The sequence below is a fragment of the Sinocyclocheilus grahami genome, unplaced genomic scaffold, assembly GCF_001515645.1.
Source record: "Sinocyclocheilus grahami isolate Dianchi unplaced genomic scaffold, SAMN03320097.WGS_v1.1 scaffold595.1, whole genome shotgun sequence".
Classification (NCBI taxonomy): Eukaryota; Metazoa; Chordata; class Actinopteri; order Cypriniformes; family Cyprinidae; genus Sinocyclocheilus; species Sinocyclocheilus grahami.
Genome location: NW_015505774.1, coordinates 726,109 through 741,098, shown reverse-complemented (window position 1 = coordinate 741,098; position 14,990 = coordinate 726,109). Strand labels below are relative to the sequence as shown.

General features: G+C 34.8%; 3 protein-coding genes across 6 annotated transcripts; 2 read left to right on the top strand and 1 right to left on the bottom strand.

Annotated features, from left to right (window-relative positions):
• Positions 1 to 597: 597 nt before the first annotated feature.
• Positions 598 to 4,832, top strand: mrpl16 (mitochondrial ribosomal protein L16). 2 transcript variants are annotated; one of them, XM_016240607.1, is made up of 5 exons: positions 598 to 808; positions 1,147 to 1,218; positions 1,980 to 2,128; positions 2,216 to 2,509; positions 4,306 to 4,832. In XM_016240607.1, the coding sequence occupies exons 1-5, from the start codon at positions 751 to 753 to the stop codon at positions 4,495 to 4,497; spliced, it is 765 nt and encodes a 254-aa protein (XP_016096093.1). In that variant the 5' UTR covers positions 598 to 750; the 3' UTR covers positions 4,498 to 4,832. The 2 variants fall into 2 exon arrangements, with proteins under 2 accessions (XP_016096093.1, XP_016096092.1); XM_016240606.1 differs by having other exon boundaries at positions 1,144 to 1,218.
• A 284-nt stretch (positions 4,833 to 5,116) lies between these two features.
• Positions 5,117 to 10,890, top strand: cenpq (centromere protein Q). 2 transcript variants are annotated; one of them, XM_016240623.1, is made up of 9 exons: positions 5,117 to 5,235; positions 6,241 to 6,243; positions 6,416 to 6,470; positions 7,750 to 7,843; positions 7,935 to 8,003; positions 8,075 to 8,204; positions 8,276 to 8,395; positions 8,506 to 8,583; positions 10,306 to 10,890. In XM_016240623.1, exons 1-9 carry the CDS (start codon positions 5,155 to 5,157, stop codon positions 10,459 to 10,461), a joined length of 786 nt encoding a protein of 261 aa, XP_016096109.1. In that variant the 5' UTR covers positions 5,117 to 5,154; the 3' UTR covers positions 10,462 to 10,890. The 2 variants fall into 2 exon arrangements, with proteins under 2 accessions (XP_016096109.1, XP_016096110.1); XM_016240624.1 differs by lacking the exon at positions 6,241 to 6,243.
• Positions 10,891 to 10,980: 90 nt separating this feature from the next.
• Positions 10,981 to 14,230, bottom strand: LOC107557261 (C3a anaphylatoxin chemotactic receptor). 2 transcript variants are annotated; one of them, XM_016240621.1, is made up of 2 exons: positions 14,150 to 14,230; positions 10,981 to 12,207 (listed from the first exon to the last, which is right to left on the bottom strand). In XM_016240621.1, the coding sequence occupies exon 2, from the start codon at positions 12,198 to 12,200 to the stop codon at positions 11,130 to 11,132; it is 1,071 nt and encodes a 356-aa protein (XP_016096107.1). In that variant the 5' UTR covers positions 12,201 to 12,207; positions 14,150 to 14,230; the 3' UTR covers positions 10,981 to 11,129. The 2 variants fall into 2 exon arrangements, with proteins under 2 accessions (XP_016096107.1, XP_016096106.1); XM_016240620.1 differs by lacking the exon at positions 14,150 to 14,230 and adding an exon at positions 13,717 to 13,992.
• Positions 14,231 to 14,990: the final 760 nt, after the last annotated feature.

The window sequence follows — 14,990 nt, the reverse complement described above, 5'->3', positions numbered from 1 at the left end:
AGCTCCAACCTTGATCAAACTCACCTGCCTGTAACTCTAGTAATCTTGAAGACCCTGATTAGCTTGTTCAGGTGTGTTTGATCAGGGTTGGAGCTAAACTCTGCAGGAAAATGGATCTCGAGGGCCAGAGTTGAGAACCCTGGCTGTATACTGACCACCGTTTCTTAAAATAGTCTAAAAATAAATATGGCCAATTTGCTTTTTAATCCATTTTTGTGTAAAATGTCTATGTTGGTATATACTGACAAATGCAATGCTTTGTTGGATAGCTATAGTATGCACTGTGTTCTGTTGTATACTGTACATTTTTGTCAACGTAGTAGGCCACTTCCACGCATATATTTTGTTTACATATTGTGCACAATTTAAATTATATATATATATATATATATATATATATATATATATATATATATATTACATTTGTATATAATATAGTTTGCCCAGATTGTATAGTACCTTGCTTTTCACTTTTGCACAAAACAGGGATACTTTAAAATCAATTAATTGGTAAGTTATTTCATAATTATATATATATATATATATATATATAGTTAACTGAATTATAATTACGCGGAACTCATTATGCGCGTGACTGTTTCTACCGGCTGAATTTCACCGACAAACCGGGTGTTGAGCAAACATGGCAGCGACCTTGTGGATCCGCCGAGACTCTGGTGTGAATCATAACTGAGAAGATATGAAGTATACGTTTATATTTTATATATAGAATTAAATTCTAGAATCGGCATGTTCTCAACGTTGAAGCACGCGTTTCTGGGCTTTGTCCGGACATCAAGCCAGCCAGGTAGAATGCAGATGAATAATCTTACAATATTAATTGTAATATATAATATTTAATATTAATTATATTAGTACAACTAACACATAAATATTTTTTGGACAAAGTATGGCGATACCATGTTTGGTATAGACATGTACACATGTACCATGAGTCAGTGTGATTTATATCCTTCATTTAATAGTCTGCAGTATTAACGTTACTGATTTTTAGATTGAACTTTACATGTTTGTGATAACCAGAGTGTCATAACTTGTCAAATGTGATATTTAGTGATATTTCACCCACTAAACCCGTGTTTACTAGTCGAATGAATTTGCTGAAATCGCTTTCTTCCACAGCAGATGTGCTGCAAAATAACCTGAAGGTCTTGGCAGCAGGATTGAGAACTTACGAAGTTCCACCAGACTTCAGCGGTAATGATCGTTCATACTGCACCAACATTTCACCAGTTAAACACTTTCACTCAGGCATCAAGTTCATTTATGATAGTTAGTTGATGCTTGTTGGTCTTGTATTATTTAAGCCCTTTCAACAAAGCATGTGAGCAGTTTCTGATTTCTTTGTTCTCAAGATCAAGAGTGTAGGGCTGCATGATTTAGGGGTAAAACTAACTCTAACCCCAATTGTGACTTTTCAAATAAAAATGGCAAATGCACTTTAAAATGTAACTTAAAAAATAAATAAATCCAGGTTTTGCTATGATGCAAAATTTGTCCAAAATCCATTAATACAGATAATAAGAATTTTTATTATTGTTGTTTTTGAATAGAATAATAATAAAAAAAATTTAATAATTATTTTGTTTTTTAGATTTAATTTTTGTATTTTTATGTTTTAATTTAGTAACAACAATATTAACAAAAGAATAATTAGTTTTGTAAAATTTCACTGTTAAAAAAAAAAAAAAAAGAGTATCTGAGAAAAATATAATACTAATAATCATTTTATTTTACAACTAAAATTATAATGCTACTATTTATGGCTGCCTTAATTTCATTGCTTATATTTAATTAAATGTGATTTAATTTTACAAATATATGCAGAGATATGAAGACGATTAATAATCGCACTAAGCCATATTTCAGTTTTAAAAAAGCTAATTTTGGTTTTATTTTTTGATGAATTGTGCAGCCACTAAACTAGAGTGTGTGATTTATGTTTTTCTCTCATGCAGACGTGGTTCTACCAGACAAGCCTAAACTGAAGTTCCTCGAAAAGGTCCCAAACTTAAAACAAGCAAAGAAGGAGATGAAGAAGCTGCGTGACATCCAGGGACCGGCCAAAAGCACAAATACGTTCAGCGAAGGACAGTATGGGATCGTGGTCAGTGTTTTGAAGTAACCTAGAAAGTGTATGTTTATTTAGTACATGTATTAAAGATCTCTGAATGTCATTGCATTATGTCTGTAGGCTCTGGGTGGAGGTTATTTGCACTGGGGTCACATGGAGATGATGCGTCTCACCATCAACCGCCGCATGGATCCCAGCACCACGTTTGCTGTGTGGCGCATCAATGCCCCGTACAAGCCCATCACCCGTAAAGGCCTGGGTCAGCGCATGGGCGGCGGGAAGGGTGCCATCGATCACTATGTGACTCCGGTGAAATGCGGCCGGTTGGTGGTGGAGGTCGGAGGTCGCGTTGAGCTGGGTGAGGTGGAGGCTGTGCTCAAAGAAGTGGCCAAGAAGCTTCCCTTTCCAGCCAAGGTTTGTTCTGAGTAGATTTAGTTTCTGACTTCCTCTTTATGCTTTCATAATCGGCATTTCTTCCGGAACGATGTGGCAATAAAGTGAATAAGGAAAGTGTTGTGTAACCTTTACTTGGAGGATGAGCTGTGTGTTTTTTTTTTTCCTGTTTATTTAGTAGGGCTGTACGATTAATCAAATGTGATTGTCATGCACATTTTTATAGCAATGCCGGTTCTGTAATCAGCAGGAAATCATCATCACGTGCTTTCAGATGGAGCAGAATTTACTTCACAGAGCCGTAGTTCACTGACAAGTTATGCAAAAAAATCGCTTTTTATTGCGCGATTATTAAATCGAAGAAATCGTTCGAGATAATGACAGCTGTTAGCATAGCTTCTCAGTGAACTACGGCTCGTTATAAGAAACATTTTATTAAACCTGTTATACTGTATTATAACAGCACTTTTTTTAAACTAAATTTCAATATTGTGATAATACCGAATACCATGATAAAAGCGTTAGCAATTAATCGCAACATGAAAATTTGATACCGGCATATCCCTACGCATGACAATCGCAGCTTCTGTCGAATCGCGATCTCGATTCCATTTAGATTTATCGTGCAGCCCTATTATTTAGTGTACTTAACCCTCTTGTAGTACTTGATCATTTTAGACCATACATTTTACATTTTCATTTTTTTTTTAAATGTTTTACTTTATCAGAAAGGTGTGAAACTTTGTGACTTTTGTGGCACTTGCTATGCACATTGACACTTCAAATCAACATATATAAAAAAACTTTTACCAAAATAACCTTTGATAATGTTTAAATTTATAGCCAAATGCAAAACCTAATAAAAGTAATTGATTATTAATTAATCTAGAATTACATATGATCTTCTTTGTTTCCACCAGATAGAACCAATCTGCATCCGTTTTAAATGCATTTGCTTTATTTTTTACTTATATACTACATTAAAAAAATATAAAATTTAAAAAAAATTATATTTGTATTATTTTATATAGAAATAAATGGTGCATAATTTAGAGGTAAATATTGTTTGGTATCATGAAATCCCCTTAAAATACAAAAGATTAAAGATTAAATATTATGTAACTATTATATGGTACATTCACATAATTAAAAATGTAAGAATTAAAATGTAAAAATAGAGGATTTAAATTTTTTAATTAAATTATGCATATAGGCTATGGACTGTTTTGACCGGCAGGATCAGAAGTGATAGCACTGCAAAAAAAAAAAAAAAAGAATTTAGTATTTTTGTCTTGTTTTCCAGTACAAATATCTGCAGATTCTTCTATCTAAATACATTTACTTGAGAAGCAAAATGACATAAGATATCAAGTGTCATTTTCTGGAAATAAAGATCAAAATAAAAGAAATCTGTCAGTGGGTTCAGAAAAATACTCTTAATTTAAAGAGAAAACATGTTTATATTTCTGACCCCGTTGGCAGATTTGTTCAAATTCTTGTTTTAAGCATAAACTCAATTAATTTTAATTAAAAAAAAATTCAGAAAGCAAGACTTAATATCCTAAGCCATTTTGCATCTTAAATAAATGTACCTTGATTTAAGAATATTTAGATATTTGTACTGGAAAAAAGACAAAAATACTCAATGTGTGAATTCAAAGTTAAGACTACCAGAGGGTTTTAAATGTGGAAGGATTTCTAAGAAACGGGTTTTAATTTGAAGAAGCACCAAGTATATGATCAGATGTGATTGAACATACTGACAGGTCAGTGTTGATGTGAGTATGGATGGACTGTAATATGTATTTCTGGTGTAGGTGGTGAGCAGAGAGAGTCTGGCCGCACTGTATGAGGAACAGGCCGAACGGGCTGCCAACAACCAGAACCCCTGGACCTTCCAGAGAATCGCTCGCTCCAACATGCTGGGAATCCGCAAAGTCCTGAGCCCGTTTGACATGCACAATCACGGACGCTACACTGGGAAGTTCTTCAACCCCAAACGGGTGTAGCGTATTTGAGAGATAACGTTGCTGATCTACAGTGTCAGCACAGATGAAGACAGACTCTCTCCTCATGGGCAGGAAGTGGTCTGCTAACATTCAGAATACTTTAATAGACAGCAGATTGATATCTGCTGCTTTGAGTGTTCTGTCATTCACTTATCAGGCGTCTTCTGCAACACTTTGCAGTTTTGATGATAAAAGTGTGTCATTCTGGAAAGGTTACATTAACATAGAGGGAGCACCTGTTTACTTGATGCATTCTTTTATCAAACGAGCAGTTATGTGTAAATGTAATGTCTAAATGTTAAAGACATATTGGTGACAATAAACATTTCTTTGCAGTTTGTTGAATTTTGTACAAGAACACAGTGTATTTCCGCGACAGTTTTTTTTTGGTGCAATTTTCTTTAAATGTTATTTTATTATTATTATGGGCTTTTCTATTTGACATATTCGTATACCATGGTATTGTGCCGTAGTATACAAAGAATACTATGGAATAACCATGCTGCATATCTAAAAATATCATTATCATATCTAAAAACAACAATACATTGTAATACTGTGGTACTTGTCTTTTTTTTAACATGGGTGATCTTTCTACAGTCTTTATAGAGAGCTGTTTTACACGTTAGCTTGAGGTTTTCTGTGCAGCTTTTCGTGATGAAACCAGCGCGAGGGTCAGGAAGAACCTCCACACGGGGCCCCAGTGGAGCCGCAGACAGCAACACACACAACACACTTGTGAGATGCAGCTGAACAAACCTGAATTTATTATTATTACTCCTGATATATATTCTAAATGTGATCATGTGTTATACTGCTGCTTATAAAGTGCATCTAGAAAAGAGTGTCATTTTTTTAATGAAGATTTTTCAAATTATATACATGGTTTCTGCAGGTCTTAAAAAGTCTTAATTCCCACTTTGACAAATTAAGCATTTAAAATCGGAGCATAAATTCATGGCATTAAATGTTCCGTGCACTGCAAAGAATGAATCTCTTCTGTATTTTTGTCTTGTTTTCCTGTACAAATATCAAAATATCCTTAAACCAAGATATATTTACTGGAGCTCTGAAGAAAATGAGCAAAATTAAGTGAGTATGCTTAAAATAAGAACAAATATCTGTCAGTGGGGAACAAAAACTTATTTTCCCTTTGAATTAAAGGGGTCATATGATGCAATTTCAATTTTTCCTTTCTCTTTGGAGTGTTACAAGCTCTTGGTGCATAAAGAAGATCTGTAAAGTTGCAAAGACTAAAGTCTCAAATCCAAAGAGATATTCTTTATAAAAGTTCAGTCAGCCACGCTCGTTCGAACACGCCCCCACATATCTACCTCACTATGTGGGAAGATTTGAATAACGCTGCCCAAATGTTCACGCAAAGAAAGAAGGCGTAACTTTTATTCTGTCATATGACCCCTTTAAGATTTTTCTGAGCCCACTGCCAGATATTTGATCAAATTCTAATGAAACAAGACAATTTATCAAGAAGTAATAGTGGTCTTTTGTAAACATTTACATTTAGAGACCATATTGATGTATGTGTGACATTCAATTTATTCTTAAAATTTTCTTTACTTGGTCTTAAACACATTTAAATGAGAACAGATAATCTGGCTCATATGAAGAAAGGAATAAAGTTTGTGGTGTTTTTCTGCTGATTAAGGGATAAAACAAGACTTCTTCACTGCACAGATGGTTGTCGAAAGCAAAAGTGCTACAAAATGCATGATATTTTTTGAGAAAGTGTGATGTGCTTGAGCACAACAGACAAAACGCACTATTTTTTTTTGGGAATGAGCAGCCCATAATTAGTAAAAAACTAGTTTTGGATTTCATTCAGCAAATATAATATAATAATAATAATAATAGTAAAAATGAAATCTACAATGTATAATTGCTCAACACTTTCTTTCAGACGTTTAAACCCAGAGCTGAAGGCCCACATCCGGAGCCACCTAAGAAAAACAGCGGTAAGTTGAGAAATGATGGGCGATGTCTGCACTTGAATGCTTTAGAAGACTTGTTGCGTAAGGTGAGGTTATTCAGAAATGCATTTTTCAACCTGTTGGGAGTTTTTAGTTTTTTTGCCAAAATAATCAATGGGCTACTGAAAAGCCTTTGTTTCCTCTTTCTCCTGAAAATGTAAATTCTGTCAACATTTTCTAGCACGCATGTTGTTCCAAACATTTATGTCTTTCTTCAGTAAAACTCAAAAGAAGCAGAATGTTTATACTTCTTTTTATCATGACCTTCAAGCTTTTAAAAAATGCCAAAATGTATTTTAAACATACTCCATACTTGTGAAATGTAAATTGTTAATCACTGAATATCTTGCAAAAATCTAATTCATGAATTTTTATATTTGACATCATTAAAAGCCACATCAAATGGGATTCAGAAATGTTGAATATGTCATCTAAAAAAACAGATGTATTGCACCGTCCACAGAGTAAATGTGTTATAATTTAAAGTTTAAAGTGTAAAGTGAAAGGTAATGTTGGAAATGTTCAATTCATAAAATAAATCTTTCTTGAGAAAAAAAAAATCCAGCTTTATTTTTTTTATATACAATGTAATAATAATGCTTAACATCAATGTATTAAAATGCTCTTGAATTACCATTTATACATGGAGGAAACTACAATTGCATGTGTTTAAGTATATATTTCTGTCAAATTTATATTTACATTACAGCAGAATTATTATCCTTTACTAAAATTAAAACCTTAAAAAATTGTTACTTGAAATAAAATAAATATGAACTGAAAATAAAACAAAAAAACTTTTATTTCAGCATTTTAGTGCGCTAAAATAAAAATTTATAAAAAAACTATATAGACATAGAAGAAAAACAACTAACAATTAAAAATATAAAGGAAAATATAAAAATAAAAACTGATTCAGATAAATAATAAAAACTAATAGTATCTCAATGATTCTAAAAACACTGCATTGCAATCAAAAATGGGTTAATAAAACAGATTTTATGTATGTATTCACATTAGTTGATTAAACAATTAATTGATCATTCATTTTAATGAAAATAAATTATGAAGAGCTCTAAAAATGTGCATGCCTAATGCAAAGGTGTGAATGAGGTCATCAAATCGTGACAGAATTGGCATTTTTAGCTGAATTATTTCTTTCAAATTCTTATATTTTGCCTGAATATAATGATATGTTGTTTTACTGTAATTTATGGTCTAACAATTTTTTTTGTCTTTTTCTCTGGCTTTGATAAAACCTCAGTGATCGCTGGAAAGAGTAAGAATAAGGGGAATTGGAAGCTGCTGACCAAATCGTCCCTACTGGCTCTGGAGAACATGCTTGGTTTGTCCGTTCTGTGAGTAATGTGTTGTGTAATAATCATATGTGTGTGCAGATTGCGTCATCATCACGGTCTGATTGTGATGTTTTTTATGCTTTTGACTCAGATCTGTTCTGTCATTGAAAAGCAAAGAAAAAGAAGAATCGCAGAAGCATCTCAATCTCCTTAAAAATCAGTAAGGGACATTCTGCCAAACATCTTTTATGTTTCACTGTTTTTGGGCCCTTTCACAATATGTTTTCGTAGGTTCCTGGCTAAGTGTGCACAGCTTTCTGTTCCTCCGAGGAAACATGGAGACATTATGCATGTGTCCCGTCAGTTCAAAGCAGAAAGTAAGAAGTCTGAGCACGGCAGGAAGACGCTTGAGGCTCTAGAGGTGATGAACGAGCAGATTCAAGATAAACAGTTGATCATGACGTAACTGGCCATTAACCTTTGTGTGTTTAGGAGAACATGCGCTCAGTTGTTAGCACTCTTGAGGAGATGGAGGTTCAGATGGATAGTTTGGAGGAGAAATGCAGGATAATGAGAAGCAAACTAGAGGATGAAGAAGAAAAGGCACAGGAGGTTCAAGCACGCTTCAGTGATTTGATGACACACAACTGGTTTCAGTTGAACAGTCAGTGACTGTTTCTAGTTGTTGTTTAATCATGGTGTTTGATTCTGATCTGTTCCAGTTTCTCCAGCTGTCAGAACAGACGGTCCTGCGTCTTCCTGCTTTACTGTCTCGCCCAGCCAACGAGCCAACGCTACAGGTACATCACACTTCACTTCCAGTCAAATGAAACTGATGAACTGCAGTCAAGATTACTTGATTAACTTTGAAGAAGTCATATTTAAGCACAAAATCAAAAGAATGATAAATTTGGTTTTACTTAAAGAGAAGGTTTTTGTTCAAAGTCAAGTCACCTTTATTTTTTATAGCACTTTATACAATAATACAGATTGTCAAAGCAGCTTTACAGTGTTCAACAGGAAAAACGTGTGTTGATAATGCAACAGGACAATAGAAAACAGTCCATTTATCAGTAAAATGTCATCGTCCAGTTCAGTTCTCTTCAAATAGTATCTGTGCAATCAAGTCTACAATGTTGCCAGAAATTGTGTCCCCAACTAAGCAAGCCAAGGCGACAATGAGAAGGAACCAAAACTCCATTGGTGACAGAAATAGTTTTTTTGCATTATGACTTTATTTCTTTGCCAATTTTTACATAACTGTACTACAGCTACATGCACTACAGAAAAAAATATTTATACGTTAGAAGTCCATTTCCGCCACAGAATAAAATAAATAAAAAAGATAATTGCATTCTTGCAATGCTTAATTTGTGGTTGATGAATCAGCCAAGTGTGGCCATGTTCTCAGGCCGATTCCGTTTGTGTTTTTGTGACAACAGCATATTGTTTGTCCTAATGACAAATATAGCGTGAGGTTTTGACACCTTCTTCACCATATCTTCTCAAAAATACATGTTATAGTGTGTACAGAACTAGAAACACATGTTGAGAAACATGCCCTCACCTTATATGCAACATTAACAAAGTTATACAGACAGAATTGATGCAATCTATTCAGGAAAAGAGTTTCAACACCGAACAGGGTACTTTTTGGAAATGTGCAAGTGATTCACAATGTGCTTTTGTTAATCAAAACAAATGTGTGACTGGGATCCAAAATGGATGGTTGTTTTTAAGTGTAGTTGCAGCTTAAATCAGATCAATGCAGGTTTCTGCAGGTCTTAAAAAGGAAGTTTTCATTTGCCCTTTTACAAATAAAGGCCTTAAAAGGTCTTAAAACATAGCAGGAAGTCTTATTATTCATAAAGTCATGACATTAAATGTTGGATGCACTGCTAAAAACAAATAGCTTCCTCAGTATTTTTTTCTTGTTCTTCAATATAAATATTTAAACATCCTTAAATCAAGAAGATATCTTTACTTGAAATGCAAAATGAAGAATTTGTATAAAATGAAGTGAGTTAAGAACTTGCTTAAGAACTTGAATGAAGATTATTCTTGTTTTAATCATAAACATTCTCAGAAAACAAGACTACTTCTCTCATTTTGCTTCTTAAGAATTAAGAATAAAGGTAATTGCATAATTAAGAATAAAGGTAATTTAAGAATCTTCAGACATTTGCACTGGAAAACAGAACTAAAATACTGATAAAGAACATCACTTTTTTGCAGTGTGATTAGAAGTTGCAGTAAAAGTTATTGCCATATTCTAGTATTTGGAAAGCCATTAATGAATTAAAAAGAATGGAGATCTGTTGGAAGTTGTATTTTCAAACTCTGAAGTGTTGCTAATACTTACTATGTACTCCCTAGACATTTACATTTAGAGGAAATACTGACATATTGCATTCCTTTCAATTTATTCCTTAAAATTTCTTTACTTCTTAAAAAGGTCTTAAAGTCTCAAATTTACCTTCATAAACCCTAAAATAATGACTCCTGTGTGATTGGTCCTTCAGGAGCACCTCATGAAGATCGTGCCCAATCCTCCAGCAGTGATCAAAGCACTTCAGATGGCTCCTGTCCTCGAGGATGTGAGGACCTTTCTGGAGCTTGCACATAAACAGGTGGATGCAGTGCAAGCTGCTCATAATGACTGCTCAGCCATGGACTGACTATCACAGGACACACAAACGACAGCTGATAACCAAAGTAACTGCTTATTTATTTAATAATAATACGTTTGCATAGAGGACTAGGCACAGAATTTACATTCATTTTAAGCATTAATGCAGCAATATCAAGACAAGTACTGGAATTCAATTTTCACTTTAAGATTTATCATTAATGGGAACCTTTCTGCTGTCTGTAAAGATTCTATATAATTGATCAACTTCTTCATCTTAATCTTTAAGATGACGATATTTCATGTTTGGTTTCTTTCAACTGGGTAATGATCTGGGTGAAAAAAATGTATGTAGGGCACATTTCTACTACATAAGATGTAAGAGAACAAACTTTATGCTTAATTTAAGCCTGTAACTGTCACAGGAAGGAAAGCCTTTCATTTGCTGTAAGGCTCCTAAAATGAAAGTGCTACATAACAATGCATCACAATTAAATCCAAGAATAAAACAATCATCAATAATAGGATGGATCTTGGGGAATGTTTTTATGTCCATCAAGTGACGTCTCAGTCAATCACTTGTGTAGAGATTTATACTGTATGTTTCCTGCTTTTAGTCATTGTTCATCATTTGTCTAACAAGCAGATCTGGAAACTAGATCTCAGATGTTGGTTTCAACCTTCTGCAGATCAGTATTTTACACTCTTCAAGCTCCCCTAAAACTGAGAGTCTCTCCTTCGTAAGGACTTTCTTCGTAAAGACTCTGATAATTCCTCGTTGAAGACTCGCTCAATTGTTGAGAGAAGTGAGGCGCGAACCGTGTGGCCCAGTCCACGAGCTGCGAACACGTACAGGACTGGGTTGAGCGCACTTTTTATGTAAACCAGAAACAGTGTCGCATATTTAGCTTCGATCGCTCCTTCTCTGAGCTTCTTCCAGTCTGGGTGATCGTGTGAGAGGGCCCTCAAAAAGCGGCAGGTGAAGTACGGCACCCAGCATGTGAGGAAGAGGAGCATGGTGAGGAAGAGTACGCGATAGAGACGGGTGAGACGCTGGGTTGTGTGACCCGGTCCAGATGATGAGGTAGGTGAAGACATTGCGCTGTCAGCCTTCTTTGCACAAAAAATTACTGCGATATTGCACGACAAAAAGATCACTAGAGGTAGCAAGAATCCTGCCACAGTCTCCAACACATTTAAGGCTTGTCCTACTTCCAAATCACTTTCTATACAGGCGTCACGCCCCCCCGAGGAATCAACTTTGGCTGTGTTGATGTAGGGCGCAGCGAACACCGCCGCTAACACCCATATTGCGGTGCAGGCCAGAGGTACAGCCCAACGAGGGCGTGTCAGTCGAGCCCAGACTGGTCTAAGGAGACACAAGCAGCGCTCCACTGCGACAGCACACAGCAAGAATGCACTTGCATACAATCCGAGGCATCGCAAATAAATCACCAGCTTGCACACAGGTACCCCCAATGTCCAATTGAAGTGGTTCACCAAGTAGGGCAGCATTAGTGGCGTACGTAACAACAGCACCAAGTCAGCAAATGCCAGGTTCACCACATAGATCCGAAAGCTGTCGGCACTCTGTGTCTCACTGGCAGCTCTTCTGTTGCGGCACCAAATGCGAACCCCCAATGCCCAGACCACCAGACCGTTTAGAGAAACACCCACAATGAAGATCATCACGGTCACGATCATCTGCAGCACACGTATGCCCTCGCTGGTGTAGATGGAGGAATCGGTGTGGTTGGAGGTGACATTGATCGGATCTTTGGCAGACATTGATTCTCTGTGGAAATACAAGTGAGAAACGTTCATGTGCAAACTGTTTCAAAACACGGTTCATGATCATGGAAAGCATTTCATTAGCTTAAGAAACACATCTTTATGGTCACTGGTGATAAAATGGGGGAAGTTGCATGCAATTTCCTCTTCTTTTCAGAAGCATTTTGAAATGCTTTTTCAATTAAATGAAGTATGGCCATGTCACAATACTTTCTTTTTTTCCTTCTTCTTTTTAAAAATGATTATTTTATGTAGCTACTAGGTATATTTTAACAACTGGTTGAATTAAAATTCACTTTAGGTCACCAGAAGTCATATAGGACATTCAAGATTGACTTTCTGCTGAAAACCCAAGACCCCCCTTTCCATTAAACTTATTGGACTGTCCTGCTTTTAATTTAAAGTAGACAACATTTTTATTCAATAAGCTTACCTAAGTGCTTGTTTAATAAGATCTGACCAGAAAAGTTTTTGAATGATCATGTTAATGTAAAACATAATTTTTACTGTATTTGTTTTTATATGCAACACTTGCATATTTCATAACTCAATTCTTAATATGCAAGTAGCCTCAGTTGTTGACATGGCATGCATAAACGCTATGTTAAAGAGATAGTTCACCCAAGAATGAACATTTTGTCTTCATTTACTCACACCTCATGTAGTTCCAAACCTGTATGAATTTCTTTCTTCTGCTGAACACAAAAGAAGATATTTTAAAGAATGTAACCTAGCAGTTATTGGTTTTTCATGGTGTTTTTTTTCTCCCATTTTGGTTACCCATATTCTTCAAAATAAATTTTTCAACAGAAGAAAGAAACTCGGTAAATTAGTAAATGATGACAGAATTTTCATTTTTGGGTAAACGTTCTCTTTAAGACTTAAGAACTTAAAGTTTGACTTTAGTTTGACCAAATAGCAGTTAACCAAGGGATAATCAGTCTGTCTTTTCAGATTCACATTAGACCAATCTACATTATGTAACTGGCTTAAAAAGTTATCACAAGTCTTAAAGAAAACCTTGTAAGACTAGTCTAAGCAGTCTATGCAACCACCCATAGATTAAAACGTAAAAATAATAAAAAGGAGCCTAGTTTGTCGTCAGTAGTGCTAGTGCTCAAACCTCTAAACAAAAGACGATATTCTGAAAAATGTTGGTAAACAAACAGTTGCTGGTAGCCACTGACTTCCATAATATGGGAAGTATGGGAAGTAAGTGGCTAGTCAAAGGCTACCATCAGCTGTTTGGTTCCCAACATTCTTCAAAATATTGGCTTTTGTGTTCAGTAGAAGAAAGTAAGTAATACAGGTTTGGAACAACTTGAGGGTGAGAAAATAATGACAAAATTTAAATTTTTGGGGTGAACTATTCCTTTAAATGTTAAAGTTGATTGCGTAAATGCAGTATTTGAGCTCCAGACTTGAATTATTCCTCAAATCATGTGAGTGATCAAATGCACAATTTTTACCTGCTGGACTAGAAAATAGATGAAAAAAGAAAATAGGTACAGACCCATATCTAGGGACCAGAAGATCACAGAGACCTGATAGTTGACTCTTGACAGTAAAACCCAGCGCTCTAGCAATCACTGAACACCTTTGCAGTGGACTAGCAAATACAGGTAAAATTGTGAGGGCATGTGGCGTGATGCTGTGCATGTTCCTAGGAATGGTGAGTTGCAGGAATGTTAGCTTTATCACCTGAAGGCTTAGCATTATTTCACCCACAGCTGTCCTGCCGTTCACAACCTGTTTACACACATCCATAATGCATTCCTGGCATGTGAACACACCTTCAGCGCTGCTCATCTAAAATATGTTCACTGCACGTCAGCCTTTTTGCAAACTTAAACTCTGATAAACAATTGATTTCGCAATTTTTTATTTTTTGATGTAAATTTTTTTTTAAGAGTAGATTTATTTGTTATAGTAGGAGTACGTCTTACCTTCTTATGAGGCTTTGGTCGACTTGTGTGCATTGACTCAGAGATCTGAGAGCTTTGGCATGGTTGGTTAACGCCGTTTGAGCTGATGGAGGATAAAAACTAAGAGGGAGTGTTTTCTATGCTTATCAGTGGGAGGATTTTAGTCTTTCGTTTTGATTGCAACATTAATGAACAGCATGAAACGACCTGAATATAGTTTCTTAATAGTGGTTCATTCATGTGTTACACTGATTTTCTAAATTTGTTTATTGCGTATGATAAGGGGCAGTTCAGCAAATGCTTAATGAGGTTTATGGCTTATTTGAGTGTGGAGGTAAATTCTATAAAAATAAAAAATGAGACTTTCTTTGGCAGTTGTAAATATTAACTAGATTTAATAATAATAATAAAATTCATTTTTTGAAAATGAGCAGCGTGTGCCCATGTAAAACCTACTAAGATTTTATAAAGTTCTGTAATTCCTTCAGTGTTATTTTAGTATCATTGGGATACTATTGAAGTCTATAAATATTTTGAATTAGTTTTCATTTTCATTTATTTATTTTCATTTATTTTAGTCATTTTATTTTTTAGTCATTGTTGCATTTTTGTTTTATTAGTTTTTTATGTTTTGTACAATTTTTATTTTGGTTTTATTATATTAGTACATCAAGTGAAAATGAGAAATGTTGCCTTAACAAATTAATTGAAAAGGTGTTTTACATTTTATTTCATAAATATATATTTATTTTATTAATTAAAAGTTTACTTTATTTCAAGACATATAATTTTCTTTATGGTTTTAGTTACTATAATAACCCTTTATTCCACAAATTTCCTCAACAAGAGAATTGATTTGAAG